Here is a 23404-nt window from a genome sequence, read left to right as displayed (position 1 = left end):
TTAGAACACAATCTATTATTAATCAGTTTCTGATACTATACTGTGGTGGTGGTATGGAAAGAGCGTTGGAGTCCAAAGGCTTACTTCCACTCCTGACTAATATTTACTGGTGATCGGACTTTGGGCAAATCACTTCCCCTCTCTGAGCCTCAGTTTCCTCATCTATGAAATGGGAACGTTATCTAGACCTCACCAGGGTGTTGTGAGGATCAAAAGGGATAATCACCACAAAGTGCTTTATAAAGCTTGAAGTCTTCCTAATAGGAGTTATCTTATCATCTCCCCACTCCCACATCTCACCATTTTCAGACAGGTCAAAGACATCCTTTCAGTACTTTGCCACTGTGTGAGGGAAAAGGTGTTAGCACAGTGTGTCTGGTGGGGGGAAGGGCAATTTCCATAATGATGCTAATCTATGCGCAGTGACCTTTGTTTCTATTTGACTGTGTAGATGCAGGGATTAATCATTGTCACTTGGAAAGGCCTCTGGGGCTGCTCACAGTCTGCTGCCTCCTCTCTGCCCAATGATAGATCTTTTCCTGCCTTCATGTTAGCAGGGAAAACAGGCTTGTTTTCTTGAGCGTTAGCAATTAGCAAAGCTTATCTGTAGGGGTGTTTCTTTTTTTCTGAAAAAAATGTATGCGATACAGTTCCAGATATTGTATTTTGTCCTTTCACATAGCTAGATCTCCTATGTATGTAGCATCTATTAAATTATAAACTTGATGAGGGCAGGGTTTGAGTTTTACCAGTTCAGTAATAGCAGAGCTAGATTGGAGTCAAAGGACCCAGGTTCAAATCCTGACTTTTGTAATGACTACTCATGTGACCTTAGACAAGTAGAAATGAACTTCTGTGGGCCTCAATTCCCTTATTCGTAAAAATGAGGAGTTTTGCCTAGGTGACCTTTTAAATTCCTTTTATTTTGAAAACTATGTTCCTGTGTTTTCCTCCAGTGACTAGCATATAATAAGTGCATTGTAAAAATTTTTTTAATTAAAGGGAGTTGAGAAGATAGCAGGGAAGAGCAGTGAGATCAAATAATGATATCCTCATGTTTAAAGATCCAGAGGAAGGGGCCTAGGAACGCATAAGCTGCAGCCCCCAGCTTTATCGGTGACTGGCAGGAAAGCAGTTGTGAGAGGGAACAGCTGAGCTGGCCCCTGGGCACAGACAGGATCCAGTTACTGCAGCAAAATGCACATTTTTGTTCTATGAAGATGAGTGACTAAAATAAATGAGAAGAACCTGCAGCAGATAATTGTACAGTTATTCCCTTCCACATGGGAGGGGTTAGAGGGATGCCCTCCCCATCTGGAAAATTCTTGTAAAAATTTTGGGCCCTCCCTTAATACCAGAGAAGTCTGAATTTTTTCTTTTCCTTTTTTGGGGGGGGGAGGGAGAGGCAATTGGGGTTAAGTGACTTGTCCAGAGTCACACAGCTAATAAGTGTTGTGTGTCTGAGGTCAGATTTGAACTCAAGTCCTCCTGACTCCGGGGCCAATGTTCTATCCACTGCACCACCTAGCTGCCTCTTGAATTTTTTCTTTTTCTCTTATGGGGTGTTTACAGTACCTTATTGTAAAATTTGGGTTAAGTATTTGGTCATAGGCTCTTTGTTGTCTGCTGGCCATTATGTATCATCTGCAGCCTCAGGAAAACTCCCCCAAAATTCCCATCTAATTTTTTATGCCAACCTGCAACGTATTGAAACTGTGATGGGGAAAGTTGTCATGTGGAAGGAATAACTACTGGGTCAAGGTTGGTCTGGATGACTCTTCCAGGTCTCTTTCAGTTGTAATATGCTCTACCCAGAGAGGTCAGCATCTTGCATGTGTTATATGTGGCAATATGAATGAAGGTCTTAGAAAGGACAACTCAGTTTCTCTAAGCCTGAGTTTCACTATTTACAAAATAGGAATAATAATACGCTAAGAGGTACTGTGGGGTGATGGATAGAGAGCCTGAATAGAGGCAGCAACGTGCCACAAGGGATAAAGTGCTGGGCCCAGAGTCAGAGTACCGGAATTCAAATTTGGCCTCAGACACTTATTAAGCTATGTGACCCTGGGCAAGTGACCTAATCTGTTTGCCTTAGTTTGCTCAACTATAAAATGGAGATTATTATATCATCAACCATCTAGGTTTGTCATGAGTCTCAAATGAGATAATATTTGTAAAACACCTAACACAGTCCTTGGCACATTGTAGGTGCTTAATAAATGTTTGTTTCCTTCCTAAGAGTCAGAGTGCCCCCTCTGACACCATGTGGTTCCTGTGATTCTAATCGAGACACTTAATCTTTTAGTGCTCAAAACAACTGTCTATGACTAAAAGTTACGAAAAAGGTAGCAACCTGCAGTGGTAGAGGACATCTCAACTGAGAGTTCTTTATTCCAACCCAATCAGAGCTCCAGTACCTGTATCCTATAAAGGGAAAATTTATTTTCAAAGAATCAGAAAGCAAAATGAGATAAGCAATGCTCAAGTGATCCTGTCCGAAATATGTGCTTACTTTTGACTCATAATTAGCATTAGGATGCTTCAGTGGCTCAGTCATCATTATGACACTGCTTCTTCACTTCATACCACTGTTGACTTAACTACAGGCAGTTGGACAGAATATGTATTGACTTCAAAATGAACCCTGAAAGTTGGTTTAAAAATCAAGGCCAGATATCACATTGCTTCCATTGCTATCTGATGTTTAGGTCAGGTGCCTTAAAGGTTGTCCCCATAGTCAAAACTTAGGGATACTCACCTTTGAAGCCTGTTTGCTCCATACAAAGTTTCCTAACCCCCAAAGTTATAATAACTTTCCCCCTCAGTCTCACAGTTTGTAAACTCTAATGTATTTATGTAATGTATATTATATATAGTACATATAATATATAGTATATATATGGAGTATGTGTGTGTGCGTGTATATATATATATATATATATTACAGTTATCCCTTCCACATGACAACTTTCCCCATCACAGTTTTGATACATTGCAGGTCGGCATAAAAAATTAAATGGGAATTTTGGGGGGAGTTTTCCTGAGGCTGAAGATGACGCATGATGGCCAGCAGACAACACAAAGCCTATGACCAAATACTTAACCCAAATTTTACAATAAGGTGCTGTAAATACCCATAAGAGAAAAAGAAAAAATTCAAGGGGCAGCTAGGTGGTACAGTAGATAGATATATGTATTTGTGTAAGCTCCACGAGGACAGGGACGTATTTCTTATTTAAACTTTGTATCTCTCCAACACCTAACATATTCCTGCTATGCATATAGTCGTCATTCTGTCTATGTGGCAGTTGGGCAGGTAGGTGGTACAGTGGCTAGAATGCCAGGCCTGGAGTCAGGAAGACTAAATATTCCTGAGTTCAAATCTGGCCTCAGATACTTAGTTGTGTGACCCTGGGCAAGTCATTTAAGCCTGTTTGCCTCAGTTTCTTCATCTGTCAAATGAGCTGGAGAAGGAAATGCAAACTACTCCATTATCTTTGCCAAGAAAACCCCAAACGGGGTCACAAAGAGTTAGCAACGACTGAACAAAAACAAATGTACCTCACTGTGCTAAGCACTGGGGTTGTGAAGAAAGACAAGAACCAGTCCCAGCCCACAAGGAGAATACGTTCTAATGAGAGGGGCAACATGTAAATAACAAGATACATATAAAATACAGGCAGAACAGATAGAAGGATTCTGAAAAGGGAAGGTAATTAATTCATTAGGTAATAACTAAATATTCATGGAACAAATAAATGTAAGGATAAGGCAGGAGAACAGAAAATAGGAAATTAAATAAGGTTGCTACAGCAAAACCAGTGGGCAAAGACTATCCAAGTTAACACAGCCATGACCTGAATACCAGCCAAGACCCAAGATACTGGAAAGAGTCCAGAGCCAAAGGAGTCGTCAAGGAGGAAGAGTGATCTTGCAGTATCCACCCCCTGGAGCCTATCAGAAGACAGCTATTGAGACAACTTTGCCTACTTTTGTGTTTAGTACCAGATGACAACCGGGCCTTTTGATTGTAGGCAATCTAGGAAGCAGGTGCAAACCTGGTCCACACCTGCCTCATGAGATCAGGACTGGAGGCAGTGGTACATGTGGTATGGAGAGTCTTGACCTGGGAGATGTGGATCCTGGATTTGAATCCCAGATGTGCCACTCACACCCTGTAGAGCCTTGAACAAGTCATTTTAACTCTTTGGGCCTCAGTTTCCTCATCTGTAAATTAAGGGGTTGGGATTAGATGACCTCTGGGGCTCTATCCAGGCCTAAAAATGATGACTGGATTCAAGTGAAGAATCACTATCAAGGAGATCATCCCACCGCAGCAGCATATGACCGTATACTCTTAGGATCCAGCTTGCTAGAGTCAGCCTCCTGGAGTGCCCAGACGTGGACCTCAGCTTCTAGAAGCTTTCAGCATTGCTCTTTGGGCCTCTAGCCACCCCAGTAGATGAGGTATTCTAATATCTGACCAGGGGACCTCCTAGAGCCAAGGGTTCAGCGGCCACCAATTCTTCATGCCCTTGGAACTACACAAGCTGTTGAGACGTCCACTTTGACCTGAATGAGTAGAATGACAAGCCTAAGCAGGAGGGACACAGAGGGATAGTGGCTAACATCCTTAGTGACAGTTTTGGTGAACTCTAACAACTGTTAGGCAACAGCAACTCTCCCTAGGACTTAGCAGATTGCCTGGAACATAGAAAGAGCTTAATAGATATTTAGTGATATGCGTATAAGGTGCAGTCCTCTTGCCTATAATACTCCCCCCTCAACTCTACCACTTAGCATCCCTAGTCATTTCCAAACTCAACTCAATTCTTCCCACCAAGATGGCTATCTGAATAGGAAACAGGACTCCTAGCTCCTACATACTTTCTCCAGCAAAACCCTAAAGTTCACACTAGACTGAATAATGATCAAGAAATTGAGGGGCAGCTAGGTGGCGCAGTGGATAGAGTACTGGCCCTGAAGTTAGGAGGACCTGAGTTCAAATCCAGCCTCAGATCAAACCCTTCACATATACTAGCTGTGTGACTCCAGGCAAGTCACTTAACCCCAATTGCCTAAAAATAAAAAATAAAAAAATTTAAAAAATAAATTGAATGACATTGTCTATCCCAGAATTGCACAGAAAGTCAGGCCGAAATCCGAGGGGTCCCCTCTAGTAAGGTAGATGCTAGCACAAACCAGATATGGGACGTATGTAGTCTACAAGGTTCTGAGTTCAAACAAAGGAGGAACAGAGGATTCCCATGAGAAAGCCCCAAAGTGGTCAGAAACCCTCTGAGTGGGAAGGGTCTCTACCCCTTTCTCTACCTGCCACCATCAGAGTCATGAAGACTCTTACATGCCTCTGACAGGCCTTGGCTATGTGACTCTGGACAAATCACTCAACCTTTCTATCCTAGACAATTCTCTAAGACCTTTAATTGTGGCTCAGGTGCCAGTCTATATCAGTAGACATATTTCCTTATTAGGAGTTCCCTACACCAATGAAATTACAGGAAAAGACATAAATAAAACAACACGCATGTATCTGGTGCTTTGAGATTCACAAAAGACTACATGCATTACCTTCCCCATGAGACTGTGAGCTTTGCCTTTCTTTGTATCTCCAATGCTTAGCACAGTACCAAGCACATAAAAGGCACTTGATAAATGCTTATCGACTGACTGCCTCGGTTGTATCCCAACAACAACACTGCTAAGTGGATGCTATGGGGATAACTCTTATTTTGCATGGGAGTAGATCAAGGTTTAGAGAGGCTAAGGGATTTGTCCATGGTCACACATGTGATGTAAGTATAAGAGGTAGGATTAGAACCCAAGTCTCTCTGACTCCAGGGTCAGCAGGCTCTCCACTATGCTACACTCCCTCTTAAAGTCCATTGTGGGGTTTGGGTGCTGATCACTGTGAATGCCTATTTTACTTGGTATGATTCTAACCTTAGATGACCAGGAATAATCTTTTGGCACACCTATTTGCATTTACATCATTGTGCTATGTCACGTGGTCCCTGTGCCCCTGCTTGTCCTGTGCAGAAAATGTTTATCCTTCTATTTCCTCTCCAGCTTTGAAGAGGCTGGCTCTGCAGCCTTGGACCTGCCCTGCGGTGAGCTGAATGAAGGGAGCAGCCTTCTGCATGAAAGGAAAAGGGCTGTGGAAATATTAATGACCGCAGGAGGGCAGGGCCAATTCAAAAGCAACAAAGAGCAGGATAAGAAGCAACTGTTCATATTTTGGTTAGCAACAAGGTGTCATTTATTTGCAGCTGCATGGAAATGGAAGGAGAAGGCAAGCTTCCTAGCACAATGGCAAAGGAGGAAACCCAGTCCAAAATCAGCAGGCTTTCCACAGACAAGAGAACATTTTGTAAGAAGAGAAGCTGATGTAGATGAAAGAGGCAGTGGTTGGTATGATGCTGCAAATGGACTCTCAGCAAGTCATCCGTCCCCCATCCCCCCCCATAAAGACTGTTACTGTATCACTGGGCCGGCTTGGACTTTGACGCATCAATCAACCAAAAAGCATTTATTAAACACCTCCTAGGTGCTAGGTTCTGGGTATACAAATAAAATGAATAAAAGAATTCCTACTCCTGAGGAGTGCTTACATTTGACAGGGAGAAACAAATACATATACAAGTATGTGTAGAGGAAACATAAAAGAGAATAAATACAAAGTAATAAAACAAAAACTCTATTATTATCTATTAGGCACATGGTATGATCAGATCCTCTTGAAACTATTCCTCAGTAGGAATTCTTTGACTCTTGGTAGGATCAGAATTTAAAATGACAACAATTAATTAAAACTCCTTTGGATTTCTTATGGCTGTTCATGGCTCTTTTAAAATGAAGTTTATATCAACACCTTGCTCAAAGTACCATAATGATCTCCAAGTAAGAAATTGTATTGGAGATTTCTGCAACAGGATTTTATATAAGGTAGTTTGGGAGGGAGCACTAGTACTTAGCTACTTGGGGGAATCAGGAGAAGTTTCATGTAGAAGGTAGTGTTTGAGTGGCAACTAGAAGGAGGCAGGCTGGGGATTATATGAGGCAGAGATGAGGACAGAGTGCACACCAAGCTTGGAGAATGTCTAGTGCAAACTCATGGAGATGGGAAATAGAGTGTGTGTGTGTGTGTGTGTGTGTGTAGGGGTAGTGATGTACAAGAAGGTGGGAAAATAGATTGGGACCAGGTTATGGACGGTCTTGTGGAAATCTGGACAGAAACAAGCCCTGGGAAAGAGCTCCTGAAGGAACCCAGTCAATTAAATGGTATATTTTAATGACTTGATTTTATTATATTGTGGAAAAGAGAAAGAGAGGTGTGTAGGCATGTGCATATTCACAGACAACACCTTCTCTTGTTTGCCCCTTTCCCTCATTTATCATTAACATGTCATGAATGAATGAAGCACTTCATAAGTGCTTATTATATGGGCCAGGCACCATGCTAAGTGCTAGGGATGCAAATTTTAAAAACTAGACAGTGTCTATCCTCAAGGAACACACATTCCAAAAGGAGAAAACACATACAGGGGAGTGGTGGACAGGGAAGAGAATTTTTGTCTGGGAGAGTCAGGGACATGGTAAGTGGAGCCAGAGGGCTAGAACTTCCTCTCTTGGTGTCTTGGTCTCTGTTTCTCTCCATTTGTCTCTCCTCTGTCTATGTCCTTCTGTCTCTATTTCTCTTTAGCTCTTTTTTTCTGTCTCTTCCTCCTTTCTTCCCTCCCTCCCTCCTTTCCATCTTCTCTTCCTCCTTCTCATTCTCCCTCTCTCTTGCTCCTTTCCTTCCTTCCTTTCTTCCTTCCTTCCTTCCTCCCTCCCTCCCTTCCTTTCTTCTTTCCTTCCTCCCTTTTCCTCTCCCTCCCTCCACAAGTAATGCCTATATGTCACCACATTAGCATTACCACAAAATGAAACCAGAATTCAGGCTGCCAAGACACTTATGATGCTCTTTTTTAGCTTTTATTTTGGAGCAAGTTTTTGCAGACTCATTGTTCACTTCTGGCAGCTTCAAGTAGCAGAGGTATTTAAATCACATCCCAGGCTCATGAAGGTTGAAAGCAGGTGGGGCCTCAAAGTACTAAGGCTCAGAGCCCTGTGTGAAGCAGCAAATATCCCAAAGGATCTACTCCAGGGCAAAAGGTGGGCTTTAGTGCTTTCTTTCCAGGGAAATTTCATACCACTCTAGGAGCGCCCTGGGGATTCTAGCCCCTAGGAGCTTCCCAAGCTACTCATAATGGTCATCCCATAGAGTCCCCAAAGTAAACCCGAGTTAGAAGTACTGGAAGGCCAGATCAGCAATCTTAACAGTTTTCTCTGCTAATCAGATAACCAGCTCATGGCTCTCCACCGGGTGGCAAGGGGATCTAGCAGCTACTGAAGACAAGTTGGCAGTAATTAATTCCCTCCACCCTCACTGTTTCTTCTTTGTAACTAAGGAAAGTGTCATCAAGGCAAACATTAAAGTGGGAAAATGGGCAAGGGCGGGGGCACAAAAGAAATGAAGAAGATAAAATAGATTTACCAGATTTCTTTGGCTTTCAGATACTGTGTTCAGTTCTTCCTCTCCTTTTCTGTCTCCAACTAAAAATTGCCCTTAGAAGGGTGTGGTTCTAGAAATCAAACTAGACCACTTCAGAGAGACAGAGAGAAAGAGAGAGACAGAGACAGAGAGAGACAAAGAGAGGCAGCTTGTCAGAGTAGATAAGTGTCCTCAAGGTAATTTGAGTCAGAAAGAGCCAAATTTGAATCCCACCTCAGATGCTTACTACCTTTGTGATTTTGGGCAAATCACTTAACCTCATTCAGCTTCAGTTTCCTCCTTTATAAAATGGGGATAATAATAGCACCTACCTCACAGGAGTGTTATGAGGATTGAATGTACTAGGTAAACATGTAAAGTGCTTTGCAAGCTTTAAAGTACCATATAAAGGATATTATTAAAGCAGGGCACAGAGGAAAAACTATAAAGTCAGCCTACCCTGGTGCCTGATTTTGAATAATAATGTTAGATTTGTTTAGAAACTCCTAAATGTAGAATCATAGACCTAGAGTTGGAAGGGACCTCAGAACCCATCTAGTCCATCCCCCTCATTTTTCGGATGAGGAAACTGAAGACCAGGAAGATTAAGTAATTTGTGCAAGGTCATTTAGGTAGCAAGCATCAGAAGTAGGATTTGAATCCAGTACTTCTGACAGCAAAGCCAATGATCTTTTCACCATACCATAACATTGCAATATCCATTCATATCTCATTGCCTTATAGCTATTTGAAAAAGGGGATGACATCCTTATCTCGACTTTTCCCACTCCTATCCAGCCCAGATTCAACTACAAGAGTAGGTCTTTGAAAACAAGGGACAGCAGTAGACCAAGTGATTGGGTTAAAGAGGCCACTTTCTGTTATTAATAGGAGTGCACCTTCTTAGTTCAACACTAATCTGTCCATTAAAGAAGGGACAGTACTCTCACAATAACCCTAGACTCTGTTAGAGAGATTGAACTGCAGAAAGTTTGATTTTGCCTCCAGCCCTTGGTGAGCTAAGGAGAAAACTGTTTGAGATTTATGTAAGAGACGATATGATATGTCCAAAGAACTTTAATACATTATTTCATTGGGTCCTTACTCGGACCCTGCAAGGTTCTACTTTATGTGTCATTAGTCACATTTTGCAGATAAGGAAGATGACACCCAAAAGCATTAAGTGATTTGCCCATGCTCATGTAACTATTAAATGGTGGATCTGAGATTAAAACTCAGATCTTCCCTGACTCCAAGCCCAGTACTCAGCCCAGTCTACCATGTTGTTATGGAGACTCTAGCAAGAGAAAGGGTAAATACATATGACCTGACTTGACTGAAAATAATACAGGAAAGGATATACACAGGACTTTTTCTGTCTTTCTTTCTAAAAAGATTTCTCTTTGCTAGTGGACTAAGTAACAACTCATCCAAAGCCTTCCATTTGTCCTTACTGTCTCTTGGTACCATTCTCTTTCAGATGGCTAGGGTATCAGGAAGATGTCACTCCTCTTTTCTTTCTGTGCCTTAGTTTCATTGCTCTTCCTTTCCTCCTCCACCTCCACCCCCACACTATGACCTCATGCCAAGTAAGCCAGCTCAATGGGCCCTAGGAAATATACTAATTTATAATTTAATTCTATCCTTCTGACATGAATGCTTGTGTAGCTCTGTCTTTAGGATTATTTTTAAGAATTATATTCTCCATTCATAGAAGTCATTTTGAGTTAGTTATTTCCCTGAAAATCCATGTGCTTATATGTTCTTTTTAAACACTCCCCTTCTATAATAGACTGGTGGAAAGCCATGTCTTTTTTGTTAAGTGAGATTTTACCTGAGATCTAGGAAGGGAAATTACCTGAGTGCTAAATCACTTCTCAGGGCAAAGCTCAAAGCATACTGCACAAATATATGTGGGATTGTCAGAGTTATGATCACTTGAATCCAGAATGCAAATTGCATTTAGAATAAATATCTGTATTTTTGAGAAAAAATTGTCACTTTAGGAGAGTGTCATTTGAGCATTAACAAACTTGGAATGGGGTAGATTCATGAGTTTACAGTGTGAATACAATCAAAAGTCTTTTAAAATAAAAATGTCAATCTTTTCTTTGTTAAAATGCTTTCTGAAAGAAAAACTACATTAATAAAAAACTATATAAGTGAAAGCTTAATTTAAGCTGTAGTAGCCTTTGGGTGTTCCCTCACACATACACCCCTTGGAAAAGCTGCCCCAGAATTGAGACACTCTGTCAATCAACTTAAAACCTTAATTCATGAGTTCCCCAAAGAACGCAGTACTTCAAAATAAGATATTTAATCAAATCACAGAGCAAATAGAGTGAGAAGAGAATATTCCACCTATGTGAACATGGGTTATACTCTCCCACAGGATACATTTTTGCCAGTAAGAGTTGACATATATGCTGAGAATATGTATGACCAGGTAACATGCAGAGAAGACATACACATGAAGAATATGTGTGAAAAGCCATGTGCCAAGAACCCACATGGCTAGGGCTCCCATGTTAAGGGCACACATGTCTAGGGTAATTCACATCTCCAATGATATAGGACTATTGATATCTTCTCATTATCTCTTCATGATGGTCTCTGGTGGGTGTCATATCTATGTTGTCTACTAAGCATCATGGTGCTTCTCCTGAGTATTCTACTGGTCTTATGATTGCCAACATCTTGCCTCGATCTTTCTAAGACCATGTCTTTTCCTGTCTACTGAAGTACAATGCCTAGAAAGCCTCTCCCTGAAAAAACCTGCTGGCAGCATTTTGTTATTTAGCAAAGGCTATTAACTATCATATCCAGGTAAGGGACACAGACTAAAAAGCCAGTCAGCATGACCTCAGGTAAAGTTTAATTATATTCTTTGTACTAATTCTGGGACTGAATCAAAGTCAAAGATAACTATCTGAATCGGGGTTATGAATTTCCTGTAACTTCTATTTAACCTTTTGTGGGGATTCATTGTCCCCCAAACTCCTTTTAGGGGTCTCAGATAAAGAAACCACATATGAGCTATATGAAGTCTGGGGCTACAAATCCTTTTATCCCTAAGACCCTTGTTGATTAGTGTACTAATGAAGTTGAATGAACAGAAACTAAACAAAGAAAGAAATGTCATTATCTTCTACCATCTCAGACCACATTCCTGCCTTTATCATGTATGCAGCAGCAGCTGCAACAATAACTTATCTAGATTTTGTATTGTATTCCAACCAATCCAATACCTTGCTTCTACATAGGTATTATTTTAGTCAACCATGTTTATTCAATATTTTTAGAAATTTCCTTCAATAGGTTACAACAGGCTATGAATTATCTCTGACTTCTTCTTACCAGAATTGTCAATAGAAGTAGAAACTATGGCGTGGATATCCAGAAATCAAACATTTATAATTCCAAATATAATAAATGTTAGATCCAAGAAATAGGTGATTACTAATGAAGTTTTATGAAAATGATACCAGTGAACTGCTAGATGTCCCTAGACTTATGAGACTATTTAAGTCATAATATAGATTTTAAGAGTATTAGCTTCAAGGGAGTGGAACCAAGATGGCAGAGAAAACACAGTGACTCACCTGAGTTCTCCCCCAAATTCCTCCAAACACCTTTAAATAATTCCATAAAACAATTCCTAGAGCAGCACAAAAGGATGGGGTGAAATAATTTTCTAGCCAAAGACAACTTAGAAGGTTGCAGGAAAGGTCTGTTGCACCTAGGTGAGAGTGGAGCACAGACCCAGCCCCAGTAAACCAGGATCAGGCCTTGAGAGTTATTGAATCAGCAGCAGCAGCTACTGCTTATGGAGCTCTTAGCCCAGAGATGGTAAGGGGGGTTGAACAACTGGTCAGAAGAGATTACAGGGGTCTCTTTGCTAGCACTGAGGCAAGGACTCTGTTGCTTTGCTCATACTCAGATCTGGGCTGTAGTCCGAAGGCAAGGAGGAGAATTAGCGTAGCAGAGTTTGTGAACCCAGTGGAGCAGGAACCCTCATCACAATTTCAGGATGGAAAAGAGTGCTTGGAGTCATTCACATACCAGAGCACAGTTCAGGAGAGTAGTAAACACACCTCTCCTTAGATCATAGCACTTTGGAAAAACTAAAAACTTACAGGTCCCTGGAAGTAGCTCTGAAAACAATCCTTGAAGCTTGGGACAGTGTGCCCTCCATCCTGGAAGCAGAGCCCTACTTTAATAAAAAGTCAAAAGTCAAGAAACAAGCTGGGGAAATGAGCAAATAACAGAAAAAGAATCTTATAAAAAATTACTACAGTGACAAGGAAGATCAAAGCACACATTCAGAAGAAGCCAACAAACTCAAAGCTCCTACATCCAAAGCCTCCATGGAAGGCTCAAGGAAGAGCTCAAAAAGGATTTTGAAAATCAAGTAAGGGAGGTAGAGGAAAAATTGGGAAGAGAAATGAGAGAATGCAAGAAATGCAAGAAAATCATGAAAAATGAGTCAACAGTTTGGTAAAGGAGACACAAAAAGATAGTGAAGAAAATAACACCTTAAAAAACACACTAGACCAAATGATAAAAGAGGTCCAAAAAACCAATGAAGAGAAAAATGCCTTAAAAAGCAGAATTAGCCAAATGGAAAAAGAGGCACAAAAATTCACTGAAGAAAAAAACTCCTTAAAAAGTAGAATTGGTCAAATGGAAAAGAAGGTACAAAGATTCACTGAAGAAAATAATTCCTTAAACTTTAGAAATGAGCAAATGGAAGCTAATGACTTTATGAGACATTAAGAAACAATAAAATGAAACAAAAAAGAAAGAAAGAAAAATAAAAGACAATGTGAAATATCTCATTGGAAAAACAACTGACCTTGAAAATACATCCATGAGAGATAATTTAAAAATTATTGGACTACCTGAAAGCCATGATTAAAAAAAAAAAGAACTTAGCCATCACCTTTCAAGACATTATCAAGGAAAACTGCCCTGATATTCTAGAACCAGAGGGTAAAATAGAAATTGAAAGAATCCACTGATCACCTCCTGAAAGAGATCCCAAAATAAAAATTCCCAAGAATATTGTAGCCAAATTCCAGAGCTCCCAGGTCAAGGGGAAAATACTGCAAGCAGCCAGAAATAAACAATTCAAGTACCATGGAGCCACAGTCAGGATAACACAAGATTTGGCAGCTTCTACATTAAAGAGATGAAGTGCTTGGAATATGATATTCTGGAGGGTAAAGGAGCTAGGATTGCAACCAAGAATCCCCTACCCAGCAAAACTGAATATAATCCTTCAGAGGGAAAATGGACATTCAATGAAATAAAGGACTTTTCAAGCATTCTTGATAAAAAGACCAGAGCTGAATAGAATACAAGACTCAAGAGAAGCAAAAAAGGTAAACAGGAAAGGGAAATCATAAGGGACTTAATAAAGTTAGGGAAATCATAAGGGACTTAATAAGGTTAAACTGTTTACATTCCTCCATGGGAAGATGATACTTGTAATCCATAGGAACTTTTTTTATTATTAGGGCAGATAGAAAGAGTATATTTAGACAGAGGGCACAGGTTTGAGTTGCATATGAAGGGATGATATCTAAAAATAAGAGGAATGTACTGGGAGAAAGGGAAAGGGAGAGATAGAATGGAGTCAACTATCTCACATACAAGAGGCCAGAAAATGCTTTTATGGTGGAGGGGAAGAGGGGGAAATGATGGGGAGCAAGTGAACCTTACTTTCATCAGAATTGGCTCAAAGAGGGAATAACATACACATGAAATTGGGTATAGAAATCTATCTTACCCTACAAGAAAGTAGGAGGGAAAGGGGATAAGAAAAGGGGGGGTGATAGAAGGGAGAGAAGATTGGGGAGGGGGTAGTTAGAAGCAAGACATTTTTAAGGAGAAACAATGTGAAAGGAGAAAGAATAGAATAAATGGGGGGAAATAAGATGAAGGGAAATATAGTTAGGGATAGTAACTGGGGAAAAAATTTTGAAGCAAGTTTCTCTGATAAAGGCCTCAGTTCTCAAACATACAGAGAACTGAGTCAAATTTATAAAAATAGGAGTCATTCCCCAATTGGTAAGTGACCAAAAGATATAAACAGTTTTCAGATGAAAGAATCAAAGCTATTTATAGCCAGAAAAAAATGCTCTAACTCACTATTGATTGGAGAAATGCAAATTAAAACAATTTGGAGATACTATCTCATGCCTATTAGATTGGCTGATAGCACAGAAAAGGAAAATGACAAATATTGGAGGGGATGTGGGAAAAATGAGATATTAATGCATTATTGGTGGAGTTGTGAATTGATTCAACAATTCTGTAGAGCAATTTGAAACTGTGCCCAAAGAGCTATAAAACCATGCATATCCTTTGACCTAGCAACACCCCTACTAGATCTGTATCCCTAAAGAGATAAAAAACAAAAAGGAAAAGGACTTATATGTACAAAAATATTTATAGCAGCTCTTTTCTGGGGGCAAAGAATTGGAGATTGAGGGGTTGCTCATCAACTGGGGAATGGCTGAACAAAGTGTGGTATGTGATTATGATGGAATACTGTTGTGCTATAAAAATGATGAGCAGGATGCTCTCAGAAAAACCTGGACTTACAACGAAATGTACTGTGCTTAAAGTAACAGCAATATTGTATGATGATTAGCTATGAATGATTTAGCTATTCGCAGCAATACAATGATCTAAGACAACTCTGAAGGACTTATGATGAAAAATGCTATCCATCCTCAGAGAAAGAACTGATGGTGTTTGAAAACAGATTGAAGCATACTTTTTCACCTTATTTATTTTTCTTGAGGTTTTTTTGTGCTGTGTTTTCTTTTACAACATGACTAATATGGAAATGTTTTGCATGACTACACATGTATAACCTATATCGAATTGCTTGCCTTCTGAATGAGGAGGGCTGGGGAGGCAGGAAGGGAGAGAATTTGGAGCTCAAAGTTTCAAAAAACAAATGTTAAAAATTGATTTTACATATAACTGGGGAAAAATAAAATACTAAACAAAAAAGAGTATTAGCTGATTTGAATATAGGAAGAATACTTTTTTTTTTTTTGCTTTTGAGTTAATTCCTACTAAACTGAGAAATCATTTGAGAACTAAAAAGTCAGGAAAGCTCTTGCCTTTCTTTTGAATTCTCTAAATAAATAGTAAGAGGAAAGTGAAGATTAGTAGCTGCAGAGGACAATATTTAAATTTCTCATCTCATTTGACCCCTTATTCTCTCTCCCTTTCCATTGCCATAACCCTAGTCCAGACTTTGGTTTACTTATACCTAGGTTATTAAATAATGATGATGATGATGATAATAATAATAAAATAATAATAATAGCAATTCATATTCATAAGGCAATGAAATATAACCTCTCTGAGTAAGGACTTCTTCCTTTTTGTCTTTGTACCTACAGTCCTTAGCACAGTGCCTGATACATATTATGTGCTTAATAAATGTTTGTTGGTTGATATGGTTCCTTACAGTCTACAAAGCACTTTTCCAACAACAACCTTGTGGAGTAGGTCATGCAAGTTGTTACCTTTGTTTTGTAGATGAGGAAACTGAGGCTCAGAGGTCGTGACTTGCCCCAGGTTACACACTGGAATGTGGCAGAGCCTGGAATCAAATTAGGTCACAGTGATTCTTTCAAACCTACCTTTTGTGATGCAAGGATGCTGTTATCCTCTGATGATATAATCCATTGCATGCCAATCACCTCTTCTATAGTCTGCCTTTACCAGAAATTTTAGTCACATTTAAATCTCAAATTGGTAAATATTTTTGTATATTTATATGTGCCTTATACCACAATGCATGTTGTTATAGAAAAATATTTAGCATCTCTAAGCTCCAGTTACATAAAGTCATTTAAATGCCTTTTGTCTAGAGAATTGCTGTCCACCTAAAAGGGTGTGGTAAAAGGATTCTGCCAATCCCTACTATTAACTTGTTGGACCAGAGATAATTCATCTCCCTATGGCTTCACAAGAAAATCTACGTCATTTGTTTTGGTAAATGCAATACTCAAATCAGAGTTCAGCTTTCTAATGCACCTGTACAGTGATTGGGATGGTGGGGGGGGGGGGGTATCAGATAAATTCCCTGCTTTAAAATGTATAATGTGTACCTTCTAAAAATGAAAACTACGTCACTCAGTGAACTGAGGAGATACATCAGGATTTTGTCAGATAATAAGCATGGTAGAAAATAACAATCACATTGAATTTTCTTAACCAAATCAGGAGGGAAAGCAATTCCAAATCTGGATCTGTACTCAGTCAAGTCTGCCTTGCTTACAAATAAACCCGAGCATAAAGCAGCATTCAGATCAAATGGATCTAAATGAGAGCTAGAAAGGATATCTATATGACAGTAACCTAGACAACATAGCCATTTGAATATGAAGGCTCCTGCTACTTCCACAAGGGCATTTCTGTAGTGAATGAGCAGCAGGATACATAAAAAAGAGCACCTGGTTTGGAGTCCGATGACCTGAATTTGAATCTTGCTTCTGCTACTTGCTACCTCTGTGACCTTGGAAAAGTCATTTAACTTCTCTGAGTCTCAGTTTCGCTACCTGTAAAGTGAAGAGATTGGACTAGAACAACCTTATCATTGAAAAGCATGTAGACAGAAAATAACAAGGCTATAAAACAGAGATATGGTGATTTTTCAATAAGGGTTCTTTCCTTCTAAGTACTCTCATGCTTAGGCGGTGGTGTGGAGAAAATAACTGTACAAGCTTATATTCCCAGTGTAGAAGAGGCCTGATGATAAATTTATCTCTTCTTGACTCTTATAGGATTGTGAAGATGTCCAGTCCCAATCTGAACATTATGACCTTGATGGGCAGTGGTCTGACATACACAAGCGCGTATCTCTTTGGGATCCCAGATCAAGATATTTTTCTGGGATCCTCCATGACAACACTCATTCAGGTAGGTGAGAGAGAGAATAAATAAACTTGACTACTTTGAGTCTCATATATCACCTTCAAACATGTCTCTGTTAGGCCTATTTGATTCATGACAGGCACTCTTAGGGGACACATTTCTAATAGGAAATTTTATGATTGAAAGCATCCTATATGCCCATTTCAGATCATTCAAATGTTTTTACTCCCTTCTTTTTCCTGTTTTTCATTTCCTCCTCCTCTTCCCAGACAGATATCCCTTGTATTAAAGAATAAAAAAGAAAGAATTTTAAAAGCAGTTTAGAAAAATTAACCAATACATCACCTGAGTCTGATAGTATAAATACTGTTCCAATCCCATAACCCTCTACTTCTGAAAGGAAATGAAGGCAATAATATACTTTCTCCTTTTCTCTTCAGGTCCAAACTTTATTGATAGCATTTTTTAAAAAAACATCTTCCCAACATATTTGTATGGATGCCATAATCACAAAATATGTGTGATCCAAGGCCCAGGAGGTATATTAAGTGGCTAGTAGTACTAACAGCCATGAAGTCAGTTGAAGCAGGTGCTATGAAGTACTTAGAGCTTAGTCAGGCATCGAAGACAAGGTTATTTTGTCTTGCCACTGGTCTTCAGTGACTCTCGAAGAGAGAATGAGGCTGATGACTTTGTGCAGCTCTGCCTCACTTAAATCCAATTCATATGCAAGTCAAGACATCACCTATGATGTTACTGGCCATCTTTTAAAAATGGAGGATGGGCAACAACAATAACAATAATTTTTATACATATATTTGCATTTTAGAGGTAGCTAAGTGACTCAGTAGATAGAGCACTGGGCCTGGAGTCAGAAAGACCTGAGTTCAAATTTGGCCTCAGACATTTACTAGCTGTGTGACATGGTCAAGTCACTTAATCTCTGCTTTAATCCACTAGAGAAGGAAATGGCAATTCACTCCAGTATCTTTACCAAGAAATCCTCATGGACAGCATTGGTGTGCCATGGTATATGGGGTCACAAAGAGTTGGACATGACTGAACAACAAGTACTGCTCATCTTATATATTTATATAGCACCTTACAGTCATATAGCATCCCCTCTAAGTCTCTCTCTCCCCAACTTGCATTCACAAGTTCGGCCCATGGGAAATAACCACCCCAGGTTCAAGGTACCTAGGGAATTCATACTCCTAGAAGCACAACTTATGAGCTCACACCAATGCATTCACCTTCAACAGTCAGCCAGATGATTAGCTCAAAGTAAGGACATATAATGAAATGACGGGGTATAAGTAGTAAAAACATCTCTTCCCTCCAAACCTCAGGCTCTCTCTGCTACAAATACATACAACATCAGTGAAAAGAGTGAGTCCATACACAGAGTTAACAAGTAGAGAGGCACACAAATAGGGAACATGTGTGATCAAGACAACTCATACCCCTGGCACTCCAAGGCCCCGATGTCTTTTTTCTTTTAGTGGTGTCTTCATCTTGCACCCTCTAAGTACAGCATCTCTGCTGGGCATGTTGCTCCACCAGACGTCCTGGCCCTGCTCTTCTCTACAGCTCAACTTAATTTTGTACCTGAAAACTCTAGACCTGCCTTTTGGTCACTCTACCTGCCCAAGAGTTACTCTGCCTGCCAGATGAATTGGCAAGGAAGAGAGAAAAAATCTGGTCTCCCCACCCCTGCTGCAGTCAGGAAGAGATGCACAAGGGAAGAAGCAATTAGTGATAATCTCTCAAGAGCCACATTCTTCTTCAATAGACATCTCTATTCTTGGTTGGCAAAGCTCTTCAAGTCTGGACTAAGTCCAGAATTGGCAATTTTGCTTTCTAAGGACCTTTATCAATGTGGCCAACCCTATAATTTCATTAAGTTTAATTGAGAAACTTATTCATAGCTCCTAAAGTAATAAACACTTCTTTACACATCCTCTTCACCTTCTTTGCAGGTATAAAGCACTTTTGTATACAGTATCTCTTTTGATCCTTACAAAAACTCTTTGAGGTAGAGATTGTTGTTCCCATTTTTATCCATGATTTATGTCTCAGAAAAGATAACTGATTTACTCCAAGTAACATAACTTATAAGCAGGGGAATGAGAACTCATACCCAGGTACTTCTAACTCCAAGACTAGGCTCCTTCCATTCTACTATATTGTTTCTCTTTCATTAAAAAGTAGAAGAAGGAGGTCATTTCACTTTATAATCAATAGCAAAATGTGCTGATCTCCCTTGAACGTCATTTAGTATTTTCAAAAAGAAAAGTGCTTGTCTGGAAATATTCATTAGAGACATCTTGACTCCTCTAAGTGCATTGGATTAAGCATTTGAAGGTCAGATCTCATGGAAATCTGGTAGAAAGCTCCCTTTTCAGAGAATGTCCTGTAAGAGGTTACAAAAGACCCTGACTTTCCATAATTTGCTTTAAAAATATTCATAGAGTGCTTACAGGAAGAAATCAAGAACTTTGACAGGAAGGGAGATGTTCAAATTTTAGTGACATTTGTTATTACTAATATAAATAAGAAGGATTCTATTTAGTGTTCTTTAATTACATTCAGTTAAAGAATAGAAGTAATACAAGAAACTTTTAATTCCTAACAAAATGAACATTAGTTTAACAAAGAAACATAGAGAATAAGCCAAATTTAATTATTACAACATTGGGTGTAAATGGATCTAATTCTCTTATAAAGAAAAAAATGATTACAGATTAGATTAAAGAAAAGAATCCAACAATATGTTTTCAAAAGCAAACACAATTAATGCAAACATATGCATTTAAATTTAAATCAAAAGTTTTAACTAATAGTTATCATGCTATAACCAGTTCAGGAAAATCTGGGGTTGTAGTGATAATATTTGACCAAGTTGAATGAGAAAACATTAAGAGATATCATGATTAAATTCACAATTCATAACAAGAGCATGTTGACTTTACATACATATATATGTATACACATATGTATAGTCAATTATATAGAAGTTAGATTTATAAAGAAAAACAATTGTTAAGAAGAAATAGAAAATTAACAATATATTTCAATATCCTATAATCAAGATATTATTAAATCAGAAAGATAAGGGAAAAAGTTCAGAGAATTATAGATTTAGATCTTGAAGGGACCTTAGTGGCCATTGAGTTCATCCATTCCATCCATTTTTCAGATGAAGACACTGAAGAATACACAGTTTAAGTGACTTACCCAGGATCACATAGCTAGTAAGTTTTGGAGATTGGATTTAAATGCAGTTCTCCTTCAAGTTCAGTGCCCTATCTACTACCATGCTGCTTCTCAGACAGACTTGAAAACTATTGAAGAAACTAGATTTAATAGCTATATAGCAATAACTTTGGGGGGAAATCAGGATATTTTCTTTTTCTCAAGTACATATAAAATATTCACAAAAAAATTGATCATGCCCCAGGTCATACAGAATTCCTAAGTAAGTTTAAGAAAAGCAAAAATTCTAATTTTTATACTTGAGGCAATAATTCAATAAAACTAGAAATAAAGAATGATAATGTTATCAAGAGATATAGGCTTATATTGTAAAAAGTTTGCTTTTATCATAATAAAATTATTTATTGAATTATGCCTGGTTTGGAAAAATTATAGAAACCATAAGAGATTAGCCCAAAGAAAATACCATGTCAAAATTTGTTTGATAAATTCAAAGCAATGTTCAAAAATATTGACAATTGACAAAGAGGCAAGTATATAATACCAGCATCTAGATAAAAAGAAAAAGAAATGCAACAGAAATTGTAAACTGAAATTAGAACATGAAAACTATGATCCTCGAAAGAAAAGGAGAAAAGGGAGAATTAAAAAAAATAAATTAGTAAAATGAATAACAAGAAAATAACTGAATTGGTAAAACTAAAAGAAGATTTTTTAAAAATTCGGTAATCAAATACGTAATGAATCTGAACTCAACAATGTGGAAATTCTCTCCAATGATACATATCACAACTCATCCAGGCCTACTTCACAACTCTCGTCCATGTCCTTCCATAAATTTACCATAGAGTCTTGTTATGGAATTGAATAATATTGACAATCTTCTCTTTGAAATGATCATAATCAGTCTTGATATCATTTCTCTACCCATTTCCCATTTTCAGCATCAGTAATTTGTTTAAATAGGTCAGGCTGGGGTTGTTTTAATTGTGTGCCATGTTTCTTTACCATTTTATTTTTTTCTTCTAGGTTTGTACTAATGGTGATCTTTGCTCTAAGTTGTTTATGTGGGACTATATATAGAATTCAGGAATGATTCAGGAATGATTCCCACATTAGTAATGAGTCATTTCCTTTCTGTTAATATATAATCACTTTCATCTTTGTGATGCTACTTGGTGCTTAATTTATTTCTCAAAGTATTCATGATGCATTGGCAAATAAAGTTTCTATGTAGGCTAAATCTTTGGTTTCTCTCATTCCTTCCTCCTGAATCCTATTTTCCAACATGTTTTTCCTTGCCTACTCCCACTTTTGCATTAAAGTCACCAAGCACTGAAGAATGTGTTAATTTAATTTGAAGGATCTTTTTTTAGTTCTTTGTAGAGTTAATTCCTCTACCTCTTCATCCTCTGTGACAAATGTTGTTCCATAATTTGCTATTATTTTCATATTGATAATTTTGCCAATACTTATTATGAGTACATAACTTTGCCAATACTTATCATGAGTGCTATAATACGTGAGAACCAAATATTCCACAAAATGTTGACTTTGAATATATGATAAATGTAATACTGTTAATTCCTTTATTGGCTTCTCCAAGGTTAACCTGGTACCATCTTTCAGTTTGCTGTAACTTATTTCTGTCTTCTGGTTTCAGTTATAATGAGAATACTAAGACTGATGTAATGGTTTCAAATACTCCAAAAACACATCCACTCAGTGATCATTAAATGAGGATCTCATAGTTAGAATACCAACAGCTAAGCTAAAGTTTAGAGACAGTCTAAAAATTGTGATTATTAGCACTTTCAGATTTGTTATTAACAGACCAATAATGTTGACAATTAGAAAATTTAATCAAAAAGGAAATAAAAACTCAAATGAACAAAATTAGAAATAATAAAAGGAAGATAAATTTAAAAGAAATTAAGAATAATAAGCTTTCCTTTAAATTGAATAATTTAAAAGAAATTGATGAATGCTACAAAAATATAAAGTGCAAAAAAATTATAAAATAGGACATATGTGTATTATATACACATGTACATACATATACTTACATATAAAACCTAAATAGCGCAGTCTCAGAAGGAAAAAATCAGTGTATCAGTCATTAAAGAGGGGCCATTTAAAAAGGTACTGAGACTAGAAAAATCCACTAGGAAATTTTTTCAAAACCTTTGGAGAAAGTAAGGTATAGTGGAAAGATCACTGCATTTGGAGTTCTAAAACCTGAGTCTTGGCTCTGCTACTTACTATCTGTGTGACCTTGAACAAATCACTTAACTGGGCTTTAGCATATCCTTAACCTTATCTGTAAAATAAGAGGATTGGGCTAGAAAATCCCCAAGGTTCCTTCTAGCTCTATATCTTATGATCCTAAGTAATCTTTATATTACATACAATATTTCTAAGTGTAGAGAAAGTCTATTCAACTCTTTCTGTGAAGTAAAAAAGAGAGATGAGGTTTTGATCCCCAAGCTTACCAGATGTAAGGCATAAAATGAAAACTACAAGCTAATTTCATTAATGTTTTGGGTATAAAAATATTAAATAAAATATTGGCAAGTCTAATAGAGCAATGTGACAAAAACATTTTTATTACAACCAAGAACGCTTTATACTAGGAATGCAAGGATGATTGAATTTTGGGAAAACAATGAGTATAAAAAATCCTATCAACAATAAACATCATCAAAATTATCTGATATTAGTATATAGCTT

The 23404-nt window shown here is 38.2% G+C and overlaps 1 protein-coding gene across 1 annotated transcript in view; it reads left to right on the top strand.

Annotated features, from left to right (window-relative positions):
- Window positions 1-23404, top strand: part of GPR156 (G protein-coupled receptor 156) — an 80215-nt gene that overhangs the window by 16266 nt on the left and 40545 nt on the right. The window contains exon 3 of the mRNA XM_027868426.1: window positions 17368-17503. Within this exon, the coding sequence (XP_027724227.1) occupies window positions 17368-17503 (136 nt within the window). The remainder of the gene's footprint in view (window positions 1-17367; window positions 17504-23404) is intronic.

This window comes from Vombatus ursinus, unplaced genomic scaffold (assembly GCF_900497805.2).
Source record: "Vombatus ursinus unplaced genomic scaffold, bare-nosed wombat genome assembly UNPS02001419.1, whole genome shotgun sequence".
In the NCBI taxonomy this organism is placed as follows: domain Eukaryota; kingdom Metazoa; phylum Chordata; class Mammalia; order Diprotodontia; family Vombatidae; genus Vombatus; species Vombatus ursinus.
Note: the sequence above shows the minus strand (reverse complement) of the source record. Positions and strands in the feature narration are given on the sequence as shown.